This window comes from Gambusia affinis, linkage group LG14 (genome assembly GCF_019740435.1).
Source record: "Gambusia affinis linkage group LG14, SWU_Gaff_1.0, whole genome shotgun sequence".
In the NCBI taxonomy this organism is placed as follows: domain Eukaryota; kingdom Metazoa; phylum Chordata; class Actinopteri; order Cyprinodontiformes; family Poeciliidae; genus Gambusia; species Gambusia affinis.
In genome coordinates, this window is record NC_057881.1 from 15,225,263 (window position 1) to 15,246,932 (window position 21,670).

At 37.1% G+C, this 21,670-nt stretch overlaps 1 protein-coding gene across 2 annotated transcripts in view; it reads left to right on the plus strand.

Annotated features, from left to right (window-relative positions):
- gabbr2 (gamma-aminobutyric acid (GABA) B receptor, 2) overlaps positions 1-21,670 on the plus strand; it is a 189,340-nt gene that overhangs the window by 108,132 nt on the left and 59,538 nt on the right. For both annotated transcript variants that reach the window (XM_044138689.1, XM_044138688.1), the window contains exons 5-11: positions 3,460-3,525; positions 3,877-4,065; positions 5,444-5,686; positions 11,797-11,857; positions 16,982-17,062; positions 18,836-18,986; positions 19,302-19,434. In XM_044138689.1, the coding sequence (XP_043994624.1) occupies positions 3,460-3,525; positions 3,877-4,065; positions 5,444-5,686; positions 11,797-11,857; positions 16,982-17,062; positions 18,836-18,986; positions 19,302-19,434 (924 nt within the window). The remainder of the gene's footprint in view (positions 1-3,459; positions 3,526-3,876; positions 4,066-5,443; positions 5,687-11,796; positions 11,858-16,981; positions 17,063-18,835; positions 18,987-19,301; positions 19,435-21,670) is intronic.

Here is a 21,670-nt window from a genome sequence, read left to right on the forward strand (position 1 = left end):
GAGTTGCTCATGTTTTTTGTGGCTGCAGACCAAGAAGGTTTCAAATTTCAGCTGTTCATGAATCTCTCTAGGGTTGAATGTTCTCCCTTTACATGTTTGGGCTAACCCCAGACACTCTGGTTTCTGTCTGTTGATTGTGAACTATAGAAAGGAATATAGATGAGTGCATATATTGCTTGTCTCATGGTCAATACATATTGACCTCCATCGCTCTAGAAATATGCCTATTTTGGACTTCTGTGCTACATTGTGTTTGCGACTGGCTCATTTTTCTCGGTTCTGTGATCTGTTCTGTCATCTTCATTTCTGTCCAGTGGGAGTAATGATTGACATCTTGGGTCACAGATTTTTTGTTTTTTGGTTGTTGTTGTTTTTTTTTTTAACAAATTATGGTCTGGTTGCAAAAAAGCACAACGTGAAAGCAAACCACGGCAAACAAAAAAAAAAAAAAATAAAGTCCTCTTTTGTTCTGGACCACACAAGCAGGCCAAAGCACTTTCCTTTTCTAAATACACCCCAAGATCTCTTTACATTTCTTAATTTCACAAGTAAATTTTCATCACACAATTTCATAGAAAGACATCAATCATTAGTGTACGTGTAAGTGCATAAATTGTGTAAAGGGAACCATTCAGTTTATGGGACTGCATTGTGTTGAAGTCAACACAGTACAGTGCAATATTTGTTGGCGGTCCGGTGGATGTATAGCTGCCTAGAATCAGCTCAGGATAAATACCTTACACTCTTGCACAATCATTATTGGTTTAACCATTTTATAAAGTATTTTATTGATACCAATAAAAATTCTAAAGCACTTCTGCTACTTCGAATCCCCAAATAGCACAAAGCCAGAGCAAGAGTCTCACTCTGAGAGCACTGAACAGCTTGAAGGACCAATCGACTGTGTTCTAGTTTTATACGCCTCTACAGGTTTGAGCTGATAATATTTCAGCTGAGATTTGCCTGTAGGAGCAACTGCTCAAATAGTTTGTCATAATTGTATATTATCGTTTAACAGTTAATGTACACATTAGTCCATCCTCAGAGAGTAAGTGTTTGACAGTTTCTGCACATCATGCCACAGTTATCATGGTGATGGGGTTCATATTGTTTGTTGAAACAACAAATCCTAAATGGACTTTTCCCCAAGCTCACAAGAAACCACCAATATCACATTTATGTGTTTGTGCTTAATAAGCCATAAATATACTTGATTGTGTACAAGAGGTAAAATATCGCTCAACTCTCTAAAATATATTAATCACAATTATAAAGATACAAATAACCCTGTCAAGGACGAAGCAGCCAAAGTTGCCCTTAACTCCACCCTCTCTGAGAACAGTAATTGTCACAGTTATATAAAAGCTTGAGCAATGGGGCTAATTTGGGCCTCTTCAGTGCCTCAGTCTCTATGTTATGCTCTAGCACAACACACTCACTCTTGCCCTTGCCTACAACTATACAACCTTTTCTATGTGTTACCAGACATGCTTGGGTTTTCACTCACACTGTGGCTCCTGGCTATCATTGGAGTCATTTGGATTAAGTGCCTTTCCTTGAGGGAAGAGCAGCACTGTTGAGTTACTACTGGCATATGTCTTTACCACACATTTAAAAACACGTGCAAAGCAGCACAAAAGCACAACTTGGTGATTTACAAAGTTGTTGCCTGGTCTTCTCCAACTGTACAAATATGTAAAGTGTTGTGAAAGATGGAGCCTGGAAGACTTGTTTTGGCTGCAATGAGTAACCACTAGAGATGTGTTGGAATTAAAATGACAGTGATTAGTTGCCCCCTCTGATCTCAGGATGCTCAACATATGGTGGACCACAGCCTAAGGGATAACTTAATGAACTGTATTTGTAATTGTTTCCCTTTATCCAGACTAACAGGCGGAAGTCATAGGTTCACTGAGTTTGCAGCCTTCATGTCCCTTTTTACTTTTAAAGCTACATCTACATAATTTATCAAATTTCCATTTTTGTTTTTGTATTTGATGAAGTCAAAAAGATTATTTTAATATTTTTTTAAATATATATTTTTCTTTTATTAGAATAGGTAACTTACAATATCTCCAAATAGGTCAAACAGTATTGTAGGAATGCCATTCCTTTGAAATATTTTCTAATATAAATGATTAATTTCAGCCTTCAGAGTTCAGTCACTTAATGAAACCCTAAGCTTTGTCACTATCTGCAGTGTTAGGATTGAATATGGCTCTGTAATGGACCTCTGGCACATCTCATCCATCCTTATACAGATTTCCATTCATCAAATATATGTCAGCATCATTTGATTCAGAGTTGTACAATTCTGGATTATACGCTGGTATTTTAATGGCTTCTGATCAAGATTTTGTGAGCATATATATATATATATATATATATGTGCTGTACATGAGCATGTGATCACTGAAATCTTTTTTACCAACCTGGAACAAGCTGAATTTCCACCTGGGAATCTAAATCATTTACAGAGTAATTCACAAAGCCATGTTGTGCTCTGAATCCCTGAGCAACATTTTTTGAAGTTGAAGCCTGGCTTAAGTAATTCAATGCACAGCGACTGTCTCTTTTATTAATCAAGTGTGCAAGTTGATGTGGATTTATTTTCTTGGCTAAAAAACTCATTCAGATCAATCACACTTTAAATCCTCTGATGAGGTTGACGTAGTGAAGAGAAAAAAAGCACATGAGATGTTCTATTTAGAACATTTTAATGCAGTGTTTCTCAGTCTTGGTCTTTATGGACCGCTGCCCTGCATATTTTAGATGTGTCCCTGTTCCAGAACACCTGCGTCAAATGATGATCTCCTTTGCGTGCCATTAAGCGCTGCAGAAGCTTCTTAATAACCCACTTATTCAAGGCAGGTGTGTGGTCAAACAAAAACACCTAAAACATCACGGGCATTGAACCCTGAGAATTGAAGTTGAGAAAAGCTGCTTTAATCTGACATTGACTTCATAAAATAAATACTGATCTGAAAATGGAGCCATGTCAACTTGTCTTTTCAGCAATCGTACCCTTATGTTGTGCCGTGTTGTAATTAATCATGGAATATTATGTTATTTTTCAGTGTATTTTCTATTAATTATGGAGATAAATGGTCATAAAATTTCAATATCCAATGTGCCAAACATTTGGTTATGATTCACACAGCTTGTCTTATTTTCAAATGGAGTTGCTTGCGAATGTGCTAGACTAACTTCAACAAACTTACCTACTGTTTTGATATAATTCTCTGGTTATCCAGTTAATAACATATTTTACTGCTTTTCCCTTTATTCCCACGTGTTCTTCTGTTTGATCAATGTTATGTCTATACTTATGTCAGCAAAGGACTTTCAAGTGACAGAATAATAAGGGGTGAATCCAAATTCCATGACTGAAACCAATTTGTGTCGCTAAAATAATAATTGTGTTTTTCAAAATGTGTTTTTTTTCTTTTTTCTCTTCAGGACAATGATGTGAGAATCATCATTGGGCAGTTTGATGAGCATTGGGCCTCTAAAGTCTTCTGTTGTGTAAGTCTATGCACACTTAGCTACCCGCAAACATATGTATTAAATACATAAAATATATCTTTTTGTGTATTGGTGTAGCATTTTTTCATCAGGCTCAAACACACAAAATAATTTAATATGACATTGCTCAGAATGAGGAATTTTGAGTCTTTAAACATCTCCTGGCCGTGACCTTAAGGAATTACTTATGAGTTAAATGCTGTTTATCTCTGGCAAATTTTCTAATGTTTTCCAGTTTATACTTAAAAATCACAGCAAGATATAACAGGAAAAGTTCATCACTATTAACACAAAACATAAAGGCAGCTTGTTAAACATAAATTTAATGTCAGTATTTGTTCATTTTTCCAGGCATATAACTTGAACATGTATGGCAGCAAATACCAGTGGATCATCCCAGGCTGGTATCAACGAAACTGGTGGAAGCAGGCGAACAACACCAACTGCACTTCCAGGAAGCTCCAAACAGCCATGGAGGGATACATCAGTGTGGACTTTGAACCGCTCAGTTCTCGGCCAGTGAAGGGCATCTCTGGCAGGGTGAGTTACACCAGCTGATGCAATCTAACTGCTTTCTTTGAAATTCAGAGTTGGTGAAGAAGACAGTAAATGCCTAAAACAAGGGAACGTTTATTATGGAATCTGGAAGAAAATTACACGCTAAAAATAGGTTGATAATTAAAGTGTTAGCACTCGTATGCAAAGAGCACCCCTGTCCAACTCCTGACATGATGTATGCAGATGTTTTATTGTCAGTTTACTTGATCTAAAAAAAATCTTTTCCTAAATCAATTTCTCCATCCGTTGTCTCAGACAAGGTTTCAAGGATAATGTCTTTACTAAAGATTCCCAGACCTCCTCCTTCCCTCAGCTGCTTAATCTTGTCTAGGGAGGTATTCCCAAGCGAACCATGAAATACAATCTCTGTCTGTCCTGAGACCTCCTTCCAGAAAGAAATGTCCAAAGACACCTCCCTTGGAAGACTTGTTGATTGCATACTTCCCAAATCCCCTTAATTAGCTGCTTCAGATTCTTCATCAAACCCACCCAACATACACTGGTCAGTTTATTAGCTCGTTTATTTTAGCTGTTTGTATTCCAGATCTCATTCTCTCAATTATTACCTACAGCTAGTGGCCACAGTTGAGAATTGGAACATAGATCAACAGGGAAATTAACTTGGCTCTCTAATAACAGCAACAGACTGGTACAACGTCTGCATCGCTGAATATGCAGCCCCAATCTACCTATTGATCTCCTGCTCCATCTGCTTCCACTAGTGAACACGACCCTGAGATACTTAAAGTCTCCTAACCTGGGTGTTAACTCATTTTCAATCCAAAGTTGTTGCTAAGCCCACCACCCCACGGCAACCCTTAACTGGAGTTTCTACACCACATTGTTGCACCTAGAAATAATTGGTGACCAGGGAGGAAGGCTAGTGAAGTACACTCATTGGAACTGAATCCCCAAAGTGGATGTGTTTCAATTTTTAAATTGAAATGTCAGTTTGTTTATCCCTTAGAGCTCTGTCCCTTCTACTTGCTTTTTCAGATTTTAGCATTTTAATTATTTTCCCTTGTAAATGCAGCCTGACATTTTCCCTTTTTTTTTTTTAAATGAGTGAATCTGATCCTTTTGAAAACGCTTTAGATACATTTTCTAACTTTTTTCCCCAACAATTTTGCATATGTTTGAAAAGTAGTTTTGTTTTCAATTTTCATTCAGCTAAATATGTCGGTTTTTCTTAAACTAAAAGTACAACAGAACAAAGTAAAAAATAAATAAATCCATCCTTTTGCAGTTAAAATACCTTTGAAATACCACTGTAACTGTTCCAGCTGCTGAGATGATAAAAAGTAAGAAGGTGAATCAACATATTCTCAGCTTTATGTTGCCTCTTCTACTTGCCTTTCAGACCCCAAAGGAATATGAGAAGGAGTATTACAGGGAGCTCCAGCAGAAAGGTGTGGAGGCAAGCAAGTTTCACGGCTTTGCCTATGATGGGATCTGGGTAATTGCAAAGACCTTGAACCGAGTAAGGGAACTGCTCCGGACAAAAGAAAGACAAAATATGTATCACAACTTCACTGTGGACGATCGGGAAGTGGGGAAAATGGTGCTTGATGTCATGAATGAAACTAACTTCTATGGAGTTACAGTAAGTCAATAAGATTACTCTTTTTAAATAATTATTTAATGCATTATCTTTTAAAGTTAAACACCAGTTTCCACAGCATGTGAAGCAATTGGAGAAGCTGCTGTTGTTACAGAATAACCCATTGAGTTCATTCAGCATGTACATGTTCATGTAATTTAAGACAATTCAAGTGAGAATCCAGTGATTTTATTACCAATGAAGAAAACCTGTTGTGTTGTATGGAGGGGGCAAATTGTATAACAGCAAATAGAGGCATGGATCACTGCCCTGCAAAACTGGAATCTTGTTGTTTCCAAGCCATCCTTGCATCTGAATGAAGCCTAAAGTGATATCATTCACATCTGCACACTCACTTCCGTCTATTTAAGATTGATCCTCAGTGTGACGGTAAAAGCTTTTTGTGCATTGTTTGCTTGTGCTCGAGTGTATGTGTGATTGAGAATGCCTCGTGAACCCCTGTACTAGCCACACAAGGCTGAGGTGCTTCCAGCTTCTGCAGCCACAAGGAATAGAGGGTGGCAACGCTACTTTAGGTAGTTCAAACTTTAACCAGTACTAGAAAAATGAAAACTTTTAGCTGCATTAAAAATTACAGTGCGTGAAAGAAAAGAAGCACCTGATTTTAATAAAATAAATGGATAGCAGGTGGCAACTTTAACTGTTTATTCCAGTAATTTGTGCTAAAACACTGGGTCATCTTAGAGTTCAGTACTTTACCATCGAAATGTTTTTGGAGATTTCTAGTAAGACATTAAAGAGAGGTTGATATGGTTATTATTTTGCCTTTAGTTGAGCTTAGAATACTTATCTACTCAGAAATCTTAAAATTTTAAGATTTCTAAGTAACATTGGCGTAGGAGGTAGGAGTTTGCCTTGCGATCGGTGGTTGTAGGTTTGATTTCTGGCCCGTCTGCCCTTGTGCCCTTGGCAAGACACTTCACCAACCTTGCTTGGTGGTGTTGATCAGAAGGGCCGATGGTGCAAAATTGCAGCCTGGCTTCAGTCAAAATGTGCGGCTGTGGCTACAAACCATCATCAGTGTATGAATGTGTTCTTTAATTTTTTTATTTGATATGCAAAGGGGAATATAAATGTATTTATTATTATTATTAAAATGCAGTCTTGCTATTTTTTTTTAAAGTTGACATTATGCAAATGGGGGGCTGCACAGTGGCGCAGTTGGTAGAGCTGTTGCCTTGCAGCAAGAAGGTCCTGGGTTCGATTCCCGGCCCGGGGTCTTTCTGCATGAAGTTTGCATGTTCTCCCTATGCATGCGTGGGTTCTCTCCGGGTTCTCCGGCTTCCTCCCACAGTCCAAAAACATGACTGTCAGGTTAATTGGTCTCTCTAAATTCTCCCTAGGTGTGAGTGTGTGTGTGAATGGTTGTGTGTCCTGTCTGTTTCTGTGTTGCCCTGTGACAGACTGGTGACCTGTCCAGGGTGAACCCCGCCTCTCGCCTGGAACGTAGCTGGAGATAGGAACCAGCAACCCTCTTGACCCCATAAGGGACAAGGGTGAACAGAAAATGGATGGATGGATGGATTATGCAAATGTTGTACTCTACTTTCAGATATATTTGTGATACTTCTGCTCTAATATTTTCTCAGGCATTAAAAGTTCCCTAATGGGTGGTGTTATATATTTTCCAATAGCAAAATGAAGTAATTATTTTACATATAGTTTCTATAAAATTGCTGTTAATATCAAACATATCTGAAAAGAAATTTGACTTTGCAATTGGATGCCTCAAAATTGGCTTCTGTCTCTTTAAGAAGCTCTTCCTGTTTCCACCTTCAGCACATCATCACAATATTGTTCTTCCATTATGGCATTTGCAACCATTAGGAGCAGTGAGCAGCATTTTGCATGATAGGATCACTAGATGCACACTTCCACCAGGTGTTTGATATTTTCTGCTGCCATTAGTCTGGAGGAGCTGAGTAGGGGAGGCGCAGGGGAGAAGTGCTCTGTTGGGCTGAATCTCCAAAGATGCATGAAAGAATCAAAGCAAAACTCCAAGTATGTTTTAAAAAGGGAAAAAAAAACATTAAAACATGACGTAAAGCTGGAAAAAAAATTATTTTCCATAATACTCCATCTTTAACCATTTTGACAATCAACGTTATAAATTATCTTATGTAATCATACTTTTTGTCCGTGTTGCACTTTTAAAAATCTACTTAGTGTACTATTACAAGTAAGTGATGAAAACCATGTAGTACTAATTAGTTAATTAGTGGTTTTATTGTGTACCATTATACCATTATTTTGCTGAGGATAGTGGAGCAACAACTGCAAGCTTCAGACAAATACTATAAGAGTGCAACTGCCTCAGACTTGGTCTGTCTCTTATTCAAAACCCCATAAATCAACTTATCCTTCCAAGCCCTTTTTTGCATGAAACTTTTCTGCCTGCTCTCCTCTGCATGCCCCCTGCTTTCTCTGCTCCTGTCCACCATTTCAGCATCTCCTTCTAGACTCCACTAGCAGATCTCAAATCATAGTTATTATTGATATTACGCAGTAGGAATTTGTCTTTCTGAAATTAGGTTACAGGAAATTCATAGTTACAGATTACATTGTCAGAAAAGACACTTTAAATGTGACAATATATTTTATATTCAGAATGTTGAGTAAGCAGCTAACTGTATATCATGATTGGACAACAGCTATGTTAAATTTAGTAAGAATACTGCATACATGCCAAAGAGTGTTAAAGCAGAGAAAATGCAAAAGTAATTTAATACATCTTTGTTGCAAATGGTTTAAGATCTCCCAGCTATTATAGCTGCTCTTTTAAAGGATTACATGAAATACGACTTAGCACATAGAAACTTCCACCCACTCACGACAAAGACTGGGGGAGGCAATTTCCCTTCCAGCCACACTCCATACATCTTTTATGCTATTTTGAAATTCTGATTTCAAAAGCAACTATTACACAACCCCTTGCTTTGCTTGTGAATTAAATGACTTTCGGTAGGTTGACAACATTAATCCATGCATAGGCGCATGAGTGAAGATTGTGCTGATCCTGGCGTCGCTGTAGCCGAGTACAGTTACAGCAGCAGGAGAGAGATGATCGAGGGCTCCGTCATATTGATCAAGCTGGTGTCAAGGGCTACTGAGAAGAAGTCAGACATTAGCAGGAACACTCTTAGGACAGAGAGAGAGGATCTAGCCACTCGAAGCCCAGAATGAGGCAAACAGCATATGTAGAGACCAAGCAGTCTGTGATTTGAGGATGGCAGAAGTAATTTTTTTTTTCTTTTACATTTGCTTTGCTGTTCATGAGTAATCAGAAAACATTTTGTTGGCACCAGTGTTTCTCTATTTAATGGTGAGTGTGCCACTCTCTGAAGCATCTGTTTTTTTTTTTCCTTTAAGTGTGCATACTTGCGTGAGCGTGCGGGTGTTTATGAGTGTGCACGTACATCAAAGTTACTCTCCCATTAGCAGTGCTGCAACCTAAAAACCTCAGAAACCCTGCGGATGTCACACCTGCAGCCCACAGACTCTCATCTCATTTGACCCAAGTGTTGCTGTCGCTTGCAGTATTCTCACCCTCACTAACAAAGTGATACCTGACCGCCTCCTCAATCTCAGTTCAGACACCTCACACACACATAGATGCACACATGCTTAAACTCTGCGATTTCTCCATAAAACACATACCACCTGCTCGAGTCCCAAGTCGTCTTGCATATTCATTAAGAACAAATAAATAAATGGGTTTCAATTAGGAATTGTTTGACAACATTAAACCATTGATCTAAGACTTGTAAAGTAATTAAGGTGCTTTAAAATCATTATGCCCCATCACCATTTCATGTCGCTTTTGCTGTTTTTTTGCCAACTTTCTCAGTCATGAAATGGAGTCATATTTTTAGGACCTTCATACTACAAAATGCATAATTTCCAATAATCAAAGGGGAAATGTTGCATGATTTTCAGTCATTTCTAAAAACCTTGTCACATATTTGTATAAGAAATTGTGGTTACATGTGGTTAGTGAATCAAATCAACCAGGATCAGGTCATTTCTGGTGGCTGGCCCAAATGGAGAACTATAGCTAGTTACACCTAACATTTGAAAATTTGTAAGATAATTTACTTTTATGATTCATGAAAATATTTAACTCTAAGAAAATAATAAACTGGCACACAATACTTTTAGTACATAGGAATGAAACAGATTATTTACAGAGAAAATGGACAGAGGAAGGGACAAATTGAAACAGTGATTTCAGTTGGTAAAGGGGTGAACTGACCGTGAGCAGCCCAGTCTGATATTGAAATTAGACACCTCCCTGTGTTGTGCATAGTGTACTGTACAGAAAAACGCCCATAAACCATGGCTGTGTGCAAACTTAGTGTAAGACTCAAGGTTCCTATTTTGTGCCAAGATGTATTGTACTTCTTTTAAAGAATCTTGATTTATTTTAATACATTTTAGTACAAGATCAAAAATCATTTAACTGGTCTAACCTGAGCAAAACTATTCTACACCAAACCCAGTTTTTAAAAAACACAACCTGAGATTATTGAGTGCTTTATTCTATTTGTAAAAACACAAACAAGTGATTTTACAAAAGGATATGATCAGATGGAGACGGGCACAAAGGCATCGTTGTATAAACTGGAACCTGAACATAATTATATCAGATTAAATAATTTATTTAAAATACAGCTTTATGCTTTGTGAGACCTGTTTATCTGGGATGCAGAAGGAGGAGCCCAGCCAGGGTGATGTCTATGTGAATCCAGCCTCAGCTGATCTGATCATTAGAGTGAGCACGTGTGGCATGCAGCCGCCACACCCGCCTAATGCGACCTTGCGACCAATATGAACTCAGAACTCTAATAGCTTCAAGTCGAGTTTCTGCTCTTGTTTTCAACCTACATGCTCTGACCCCTATTACACACCCCAGTTATCTCAGTGTAATCCAAAAGCAGCTGCTCAGGAGTACACTGCAACACACATGTTCAGGTGCAGCATGTTGTGCGTCACAAATCCAAAAGATATAGAGAGGCTGAGTGCTAGGAGAGGCTATCTGTGCGACACATGCAAGTACTGACCTAATGTAGAAGCACACTAAGTACATGCACACCCAACCACATGCATTCACACTCTCGGGTTAACATCAAAGTTGCCACACAAAGAATGGGATTCAAAGAGAGGGGTGGGATCCTTCTTTGCCACTTCAAAGCTTCTCAGTTTTTAAGAGAAAATCATCTCCGGCCACCTCACCATGTCCCTTTAGCTATGATTTAATCAGTCATTGCAAACTATCCGTCTATCTGTCTGCGTGTGTGTGTGTTTGTCTCTCACCTATTTTGTTAGCCAACAGCTAATATGTAAACCCAGTTAAATGCGTAATTAAGGAGCTCTGTGAGCAGATGGTGGACTGAATTAATTGAACACTCCTGGTAGATGAAGCAGGAGAGAGAGATAAAGGGAAGATGGAGAGAGAGAAGGGGAGCACAGAACAAGAAAGATAGGAATGTTTGAATAATGGGAAAAGATAAAATGAAATAAGCACAACCAGTCTGAAAGTGTTCGACAAAATCACCAAACATGTATCCTCATTTTGACCGGTGGGTTTGTGACCTGGTCGGAAATTGATTGAACCACAGACTTTCTAATGTCGTATTTAGTCAAAATGGAATAGATGTTTGACTAGATATACATTTCCATCAGGAATCATTTACTCTGGCTGTCAGGTTTTGGTTTTTTTTCCGGCCAAGTGTGGGACACACAAATGGATTGAAATGAACATTAACTCCAAGAGTTAAATCACTCCGTCTTACTATTCTGAGATTGCTCCAAGACTCTTAGCGCCTGATTTGGCTGAAGGATAATTTTGTTTACCTCTATAAACAGATCAATTTTGGCCAGTTCTAATCAAATTAAAGTAAGTATGTCAGAACTGAGCCTCTGCCCTTTCCCTGCCAACACAGAAAAGAACGCATTGTGAATAATTTTAGCTGAAATCAGCTCCTTGCTTAATTCATTGAATAGTTTAGCACACATCTTCTTCAGCACAGTGTAATGTCTTAATAATCTAAATAAATATGTATTTCATTGTGGTTTGCTTTGCTTATTTTCAGGGTCAAGTCATGTTTCGTAATGGAGAGAGGATGGGCACAATAAAATTCAACCAGTTTCAAGGTACTTTTCCTAAAAACCTGCCTTTATTTTCTGTCCTATTTGTCTTAATTTCTAAGTGCAAAATATTTATTTTTCATGTTGCAACCAGACTGCAATCTATTTTATTGCAATTTTGTGTGCTTGCCCAAAACAGAGAATATGACTGTACAGTTGAAGGGAAAGCATGTTTGTTTTTGTTTTGTTTTTTTTATACAGGATTTAGAATTTAGTTATTGACATAAATAAACTCTTTGATAATAATCTGATTTATTATGCTGGTCTGTGCAAGTGTAAAAATATTTTTTTTTGCAAAATGTTTCCAGTCATAGCTTAGTAAGATTGTTTCTGAACTTGTACTTTAAGTCTCAACACAGATTCTCAGTTGCATTTGGGTATAAACACTGACTGGGTCATTCTTACATTATATGCTATTTTATCGAAATATACTTTGATAAAATAGCCTATAGAAAATTAAAGCAATTTATATTATTTTACTTTCATGTAGTAATTACAGGGTCCATAAAAAATATTCACCATTAGATGTTTTAGCCTTTTTATTGATTTTAACAATCAGTAATGATCAGCAGAATTTGGCTTTATGAGCTTTTAAATAGATAAAAAAATACATATATTTTTATCTCTGTGGTTCTGATGGAACTAAACATGAAACAATAACACGTGGAAACATTTGCATGGATATTTGTTACAGAACGACCCATCAGAAAAAACTTTTACCAAAAGTATAAACAATTATATTCTGTTTTGGGCTAACTCAGAAAATATTACTTCTTCTTCTATTTGCTCTCTTTTTTTTTAAGCATTTCACTATAATGTGCTAATTCCCAGCTGACGGTACTTTTGTGATGCTTGATGTGCATAGACTGGATCCTTTGAAATGTTTAAAGTTGTGGCTGAAGTGTATCACTGAAATGTTTCACACACTGTTCTCTCACTTTCACCTTTTACGTTGCTGTGAATTATTCACATGACTTTTGCATTTCGATGCCAGGAAAACGATCACTATTTGTTGAGACAGTTTTCTCCTGGGAAAAAAAAAAAAAAAAAAGGAAACATCTCCCCAAAGCTTTCTCTATGGAGCTGTACCATGCTTCTGGTTTGGTAGAACTTGAATTGATATGTCCCCTCCTGTGGTTATTAAATGCATTTGTGGAAATTCTGAGTCAGAATAATAAATAAATAAATAAATAAATAAATAAATAAATAAATAAATAAATAAATAAATAAATAAATAAATAAATAAATCTTCTGTTGTCTTCCGATAGTGATACACCCGGTGGTTGTTTTTGAGCTGACAGGATTTCCTGAGAATAACCCAAAAGATTGGATCTTAAAGCAGGGGATTCCCACCTCCCAGGGATCTTAGACTGTATGAAGCACAGCAGCATGCTGCTGATCAGTCCTCTCTCTCAGCCTAACCATCTTATCTTTCTGACTGCAGAGAGGCTTGATCCCTCTGGCTGGTTACAACTCATACACTCTGCGTACGTATTTTCTCTGTGGAACCAGAAGTATTTGGAACAGAGCTAATGTGCAGAGTCAGGATTTCTTAAAATCTGCATCTATCCAGTCTGTTAGATTCGGTCTACTCTGTCGAGGCGTTTCCGTGTGCAAAATCAGTTGCAGCATTCTTTAATGATTACTGTCCCTTCTCTATTTCTGCTTCACCACTTCATCAAGTCACCCCAGTGTTTACTCAAACTTCTTGCCTTTCTTTAGGCTGAAATGGTGTTTTTTACAATAAATAAAAATTAACTTTTTTGCAAGGCACCGGAACATGACACAGATTGAAATTTAAAGTTGTAATCTGCTTGAATTGTTTTCTTAGAAATGGTTCACAACAACATTTTTTTTCACTCTCTAAAATGTCAACAGAGGGCTCTCTTTTATTATATCTTTATGCTTTCTCCATCTCTTCTTTACCATCTTTGCCCCTGATCATCCTTTGCTCTATATCTTGTGTCTCACAGACACATAGAAAGTGATTTTGTCCCCCTTTTTTGACACTCTGCACCAAAGCTCTTGCTGGTCGGAGAGGTCGTGAGGGGTTGCCCCATTTTGAATATTTTAAAAGGTAGTGATCCTCCACACGTCACTGTCATCTGTCTGCAGCCTCTGGTTCTCAATTTCTCCCTGTCGGTATGTTTTCAGTCGGCGGTTTCTGACTCCTGTTTTCCTTCTGATGGAGATGAACTGAGCGATAGTTCCCTATCAGAGGTTGTGATTGTTAACAGTATCTCTGTGATTTAAAATAAACATGCTAAAAAGCATAAAGAATAGAAAAACATTAAATGTCCAATGTTTATGGTGCTCTAAGAATTTTCTGTTATTACTGTAATATTAGAAAAATATCATATATTTGTACTGTTTTCTCTATGTTAGAGCTGAATTCTGAAAAATGGTCACAATTGGGTTTTTACTGTCAAGAAATTTCATAAAAATTTCTATTGATATATAAAGTATTCATTAGCTGTGAATTGCTTTTCTGTTCATTTCTATAGCACAGATTCAAACTAGATGTCAATTCTGGGCACTTTACTGGTCAAAATAGGTGAAAATATATTGAAATAATTTTAACGCTAATTCAGATCAGTCCAATTCATTGTGTTAAAATCTTGTCATATGGTGTGTTCCAAATGCATTAAAAATAATTACAACTTTATTTCTAAAGTGCTGAATAGTTAAGAGAGAATAAATATCATAATAAAACAATACACATTAAAACAGATAAAACAAGAATGGAAAACCAATAAAATGGAATTAAAGCATAGGAATAGTCTTACGATGCATAAGAAGGAGAGAGACAAGAGGGCCTTTAATTTCATAAATCTTCACAGAGCGTGTTTGCCTAGTGTCTGGATGGACACTGCTCCATAAAGGAGGAGCACAAAAAGAAAAAGCAACTGTTTTTCTACTGACTTTAGGAATTTTTAGCAGGCCTCTGCACATGAGGTCACATACATGTGCAGAAGTTCAGAGAGATAAGAATGCACCAGAACTTTTAGAGCCTTCTAAGTGGCCAGCAAGACCTGAAAACCATCAAAGATCTCCAACTCTGTCTTATCAGGATTAAGAACCAGGACATTATTAGATAACAAACCCATAAATGCAGACAGACTGGCTTCTTGTATTGACAAGTGTGTATAGTTTCCAATGATAGAAAGCACATGCAGCTGAAAAATTATGTTAAAAGAACAAAAAAGAAGACCAAAAGGCACAAGATTGAGAGAAAATAGCAATAGACCAAGAACAGTGTGGCTCATGACTGCTTAAAAGAAAAAAAGGCATGGAGTGAAAGTAAAAAAATGAGTACAACAGCTAGAGAGGAAATTATGGATAAAACAGGACAGGTCACATCACCAGTTTGACAGTATTTCAGATATTTAAAACAATTAAATAATTATCAAGATCATCTAATACGAATCCTTTTTTTCTTTTTCTTTTATTGATCTGTTTTCAACCAAATCGCCCAGCCCTATGCTCAACTCTATCCAGTAAAACAGAATGGTCCACAGTGTCAAACGCAGCACTTTGATTTAGCAGTTTTAAAGATGAAGTGCGATCAATATCTATGTTTACCAGCAAATCATTTAGCACTTTGGTGAAAGCTGTTTCTGATGATTTCCTTCATCTCCTACCATATTATGTACACATAGTGCAGAATTTCAAATATACTGTACAGTACACTGACATACATTTAGGCCAATGTTTTCTGTGGTATAAAGAGTTTTCCACTGGCCCTATATGTAACATGACAATTTTTGGAGGAAATTGAATTTGAGTTTTGATTGAATATACTCATAAAAATGAACATAATCATCAAAACTAACAGAAACAAACACTTGAACTCAACCAGAATGAGATTAGTCGTCCTTTGACAGTCCAAATTTATTTTGTGTTGTTCCTTTGGAAACCTTTCTTTCATACTAAATTAGCTTGAAGACTGAAGAGTTCATCAAAGCTGATGTAAAAGTGAGGGACTCCGAGTTCATTTTATTTGTACAAACGGCAGAAAATGTGGTTTTATTTCCTCCAAAAGCATGTTGTGAGTATGTGCCTGGAGCAGGTTTTTCTTTTTTCTTCGTCTGGAACTTGTTTGATATGTATTCTAGTTTGCATAAAATGTTTGATTTATAACAGTGAATTCACTCATTCACCTGATTGTAAAGAGGGATTTTGTTTCCAGCTAAAACTTACATCTGAATTTAATTGAACTCTGGTACAGTTCTTTCTTAATTAATTTGGAAATCACATGATCACCTGTAAAAGGCAACTTACCAGTTTGAAAATCCCTAGGTAGAATCGCCTTAGTGTGACATTTTCAGCTGTCGTTGACTTTCTGATGAGGACTGAAGATAAGATAAAGTGATTCACCAAGAGGAAAGCAGAGTGGAGCAGAGTGGCCCACTGGTAGATGATGTTGTCTGTCATTTTTCTTGTCAAGGACACTTCTGCCTAAAAGTTCAATTGGTCTTTGAGAGTGAAAACGGAAAAAGGTGGAAAGGCTTGCACATGCACACCTGAACAAACTGCAGGTTGTGTATGTTTCCGACAAAGAAAATTAACAGCCTGTCTCCTTTTTTCCCCTCCCATTTGCTTTTTCCTTCCTCCCAGTTGTAAAATCTAACCAAGTAATAGAAGGTGAATGGCCCTGTTTGCCTGACAGGGCCATTCCTTCTCCAGTATTACACTGGAGAGGCTGTTTGTTCATAGATGGGCTTGAGAAACATTTCTGGGTAGAAGAGAATGGTGATAACAACAAGCATTTAGATTCTAGTTTAGATATAAACCCACATGTTTCTCCTTTAACATCAGTTAGCAGTTCTTCCGATTATTGTTTATCTGTGGGGTTTTAGGATGTTTTTTATTACCTTTTAAGTTTGACCAAAATAAGATAAACTATTAATTGGTACTGTATTTAGAACAATATAGTGGTGTTTTTGAGAGATTTTAAAGTGCTTGACATTTTATATTTGCAGAGTTACTTTGCTGTTTTAGTTTATTCTTTATTTTGCTTTATATATATAGATATATATATAGATATATATTAACCCATTGTATGAAAATATTGTAAATACATATTTGTGTTTGTGGAATTTCTTTTATTAATTATTATTATTTTTACAGATGGCCAGGAAGTAAAAGTTGGAGAGTACAATTCTATCGCTGACATCCTGGATCTCCAGAACGACTCCATCAGGTTCCAAGGTATGACAACTTTACTTGTGGAAACTATTGGGGTAAGGACATCGATCTTTCCTTGCAGAAAAAAGCTCCCCTGCTCAGAGCCTTTCCTTAAACCCTAGAGGGGTTTAATACCTCACACAAGGCAGGACCAGGTATTTCACTATAAGTTGCCAAAGCAAGCCAATTGAAATGCAGGGAAACAATGAAACTAGTTAAAGAATTGTCCTAATATGCTTTTTGGTTATTAATGCTCGGTTAAGTCAGAGTACCAGCTCCTAACATTCATTTACATTCGATGGCTACCATTTTGGTAATACACAAGTATGAAATTATGTTATGCAAACAAATGAAGAGGCTGTTTGATTTGAAGATCTCTTATGTTTGTTTGAAATACCATTTGTTTTGGGTGCTGGTGATAATTATAAAGTGGGACTTTCAGAAGCCCTATTTAGATTACATTAGAATTGAATTTAGATTTAAATAACTTAGGGATTCTATATGATAATCATGCTGAGTGTAATGCTAGTCTACGTTAGGAAAAGCACCAATTTATTGCCCCATAATGTTAAGAACCAGTGGTCACAAATATGACCAGCTGTTATTGATTGTCCATTTTAATATTCAACAACTGTAGTCTGTGTTATAAAAATATATTTGAGTGCTTAGTATTCAGAACCCAACTCATGGGCAGTGATTCAGGTGCTGCACAACATCTACACTCAGTCCAAACTGGTTAAAATTGTTCATAATTTGTGACGTGTTATTCAGATATAAAGTCTGCATATTACATTTTATCAGAATTTGTCAAAAAAGAAAAACTATTAAATTAAATTATTACATTTTAATGTAATAATTTAGGCCCAGACACAAGCAGTGCAGTTTTGAAACCCTGCAGCAATGCAGGGTTAAAGGTGACCTAGATGTCATGAATTTGACTGAAGAAATGTTTGTTTGAGTAACTGAAGCTTGATTCTGAATTGGAGTGAGAGACTTGAGATCTAACCTGGTGGGGAAAAAAAATACTTGAGAACATCTCTGATTTAAACTTGGCCTGTGCCTTCATGTTTAAATCATTTTTAATGTTCTCTTTTCTCATATTAAGTGTACTTTATGTCTCTGTCTATAAAAATGAAACAAAGGAATTAGATAAATTAACTATCTGAAATCATACACTGACAGTATGTATGGCACATCTGTTTACTATACATCATATAGTGCAAAACAGATTTTTTTTTTTTTCTGTCAGCATCTGAATATTTTTGAGCCTGAACCAGGATCACAATTCACCATCCTAAACTGGCCTCTCGCCTCTAAATTATTTACCAGTCCATTTTTCCTCTCTTTTGGGTTTTGCAAGTGTTGACATACTTTGGAATTTGTTTGATCCTTCTGGCTATTCTCCCCCCACGGCGCTCTTTCGCTCCATCTTCCCTTCTCTGCCCCACATAAAGAAGCTCCTGCAATGAAAGCTTCCTGCTACATCCCTCACCACAGTAAACGCACAGAGGATGCCCATGCGATTAATTCTAAATACCAGAAAATGCAGCATTTTCCCACAATAACCTGAATGTGGCGCCGGTAGAAAGATTTACATGAATATTTGGAAGCTGAGCTTGAATAAGTTAATATTTGCTGCAGTAGCACATTCTTTTAGAAGACGAATGAATCTAAAGGAGGAAAGTTCAAATAAGTAGATTTCTTTTTCTTTTTTTTTTTTGGAAAAAGTTTAGCACAGAAAATGGTTGAAACTTTAAGAAGTATGAAAATAACCTTCCCTCCTCCTTTGTGTTGTAGGTGTGGAGCCTCCCAAAGATCGCACATTTGTTCGTCTACAACGGCGCCACATCAATGTGCCGCTGTACAGCATCTTGTCTACTATAACCATCCTGGGCATGCTAATGGCCGGGGCTTTCCTGTTCTTTAACATCAAGAACCGAAATCACAGGTCAGCATCTGGAAACAGACCAGTACAACCTTGGCAAAAATGATAGCCAGTGAAGATAAAATGTAGAGTTGTACTGTGGCAGAAAAAATTTAATTAGCAGATTTTGTAAAGGGAGAAGTAGAGAGATGAATGAAGGCCAGACGAGCTTATGTGGGGTGAATAGTAATAGAAATAAAAATGAATCTAGTCAGATAATACAATTGTTTAATACACTTGTGGTTTTTTTAGACTTTTTTTTTTGCATAAGTACATTGTCAGTTTTAAAGCTCTGCTAATCAGTTTATTAGTTTTTTTTAATGCCTTGTTCTCCTTCAGACTTATCAAGATGTCCAGTCCATACATGAACAACCTGATCATCCTAGGAGGCATGTTGTCCTACGCCTCAATTTTCCTCTTTGGTCTTGATGGAGGTTTTGTTTCGGACAAAGAGTTTGAGACGCTCTGCACTGTGAGTCCACTTCAAACTTGTATTAACCTATTAAATATGAAATGCAAGCTTGAGTATGATTCAACATCCTACAACCACAAATTCCGATTTGATTTTGGAAGATTTGAGTTGATAGCCCAAAAAGTACTGCACAATTTATAAGTGGATGAAAAATAATGCAGTTATCAAACATTGATGGAAATGAATATCTGAAGGATGTTGCATAGATTTCTATTCAGCTTGCTTTACTCTGACAGCCTCTACTAAAAGTGCAACCGATTGCCTTGAGAAGTCACCTTATTAGTACCCAGTCTCGGGTAAGTCAGCTGCTCTGTGAAGGTCTCAGAAGTTTGTTAAAGAAAATTCATAGAAATATGCAAACCTGCAAGCCTACTGAAACATGGCCATCCATATAAACTGACTGAAAAGCATTAATCAGAGAGACTACCAAATCTCTGCAGCTCCTTTGTAATGGAGGAGCTGCAGAGCTCAACAGCTCGGGTGGATCACTGTGTCAACTGGCTAGCAATTGCTCACACAATAAGCAAATCCAGCTTATCTGGAAGAGCTATAAGAAAGTCATTTTTGAAAAGACAAAATCATAAGTAGTAATATTCAATTTGCCACAAGCACAGAAAACATGTGAAGGTCAGAGGAGAGCAAAGAAAAAACTTTTTCATTGCAGAAAAATGGAAAAGGCCGTGCGATGAAAAGATGTGCAAAGCAGAAAGTGACATACCCAAAAGACTTGCAGCTGTAACTGCAGTCAGAGAGCGTCATGCAGGGAAATAAACATGTCATATTTTCTTTCTACTTATGCAATACTTTGGTTTCGTCTATCATATGAAGGCCTAAAAAATGAAATAAATTTTAAGGGGCATAAATGCTGTCACAGTGTATTGTGCATCATATCTGTACAGATAACACTATACCATATTTTAAATCAATATAAATGAATTGTGATCAATAAGGTCAATGGGCGAGTTTCTCAGAAGATAGATATGACTCATGAAGGAGCAGACAGACTAGAAGTTTGCAGTTGCAAGTGCCTTGTATTTATAGTGAGGAAAATTATATGCATATTTACAACATCAGAGAAAATATTCATCAATCCCACAGTTCCATAATTAATAAACAAACACCCATCAGTTCAAACAGGTTTTTTCATCTCATCTCGGCTCACGGTAGTTGGCTCCTATAGTTCAGCACATTTATGTGAGCATCGTACAGAATTAAGGAGAAAAAATAACAACACAATCCTAATCTTTCATAATTCCCCACTCCAGCTAATATACCTAGCAGATAGGCTGCGGTGGTACATGTGACCCTGATACTCAACAGCGATTGGCTGTGTAGTAGTCTCACGAGAAACGCTGACATTAAAACAAAATATAAGATTTTGCAAGATTTGAAATAAAGGGGACAGGGAGTGGAAAAATCAGATAATGAGGGAATGGAAGTTAAAATTTACACCCAGGTTACAATTGCCTATTTAAAATTTTCCATGCTATTTTAAGATATGCCAAAGCAAAAGTAGCTAACAAGCCTCTCACATGCACCATGTGATCAAGGGAAAACTGATTGAATCTCACTGCAGGTTCTGCAGCTAGCACAGAGCACATTAAGTGTCTCCCCTCAGGTAGCAGTACCGTGTGACTATGTAGATACTGGATTAATTAAGGAGTTTTGATTACAGTGATAACTAGTTTCCACTGTGATAACACCATAGCCGACACACACTCATCACAGACACAAGTAATGACAGGCAGGGCACGTCTTGAGCTGCCGTCACCTGGATGAAGCTGCACTGCAGAGCCAAAACAGAGCCTGTCACTTCCGATTAAGTTCTACAGCAAAGGAGCGCAGAGGTTGATAGATGTACTACTGATTAATGAGCTGGTCTCCCAGTGAATAGACGGTCTAATTTTTCTTGTCATTTGTACCCAAAACTCTGCCAAAGCATCACTCAAAAGAGCACACGTTCCAGCTAAAATGTTAGGTTTTTGTGATGTCAAAAAAATTAAATCATGATTACAGCATGATCACCTTTCCCAGATATAGTGTGACCTTTATGGTGTATAACTAGTAGATAGTAAAAAGTAAAAATAAAAAATATATATAATGTTGGTTTAGAAGCCATTTTTTTGTCAGGTGACTATACAGATTTTCTGTCAGACTCAGTTCTGGACGTTGGCTTGGACATTCCAAAGTGTTCATTTTCCTCTAACAAATGTTTTGTTGTTGTTGTTGACTGGTT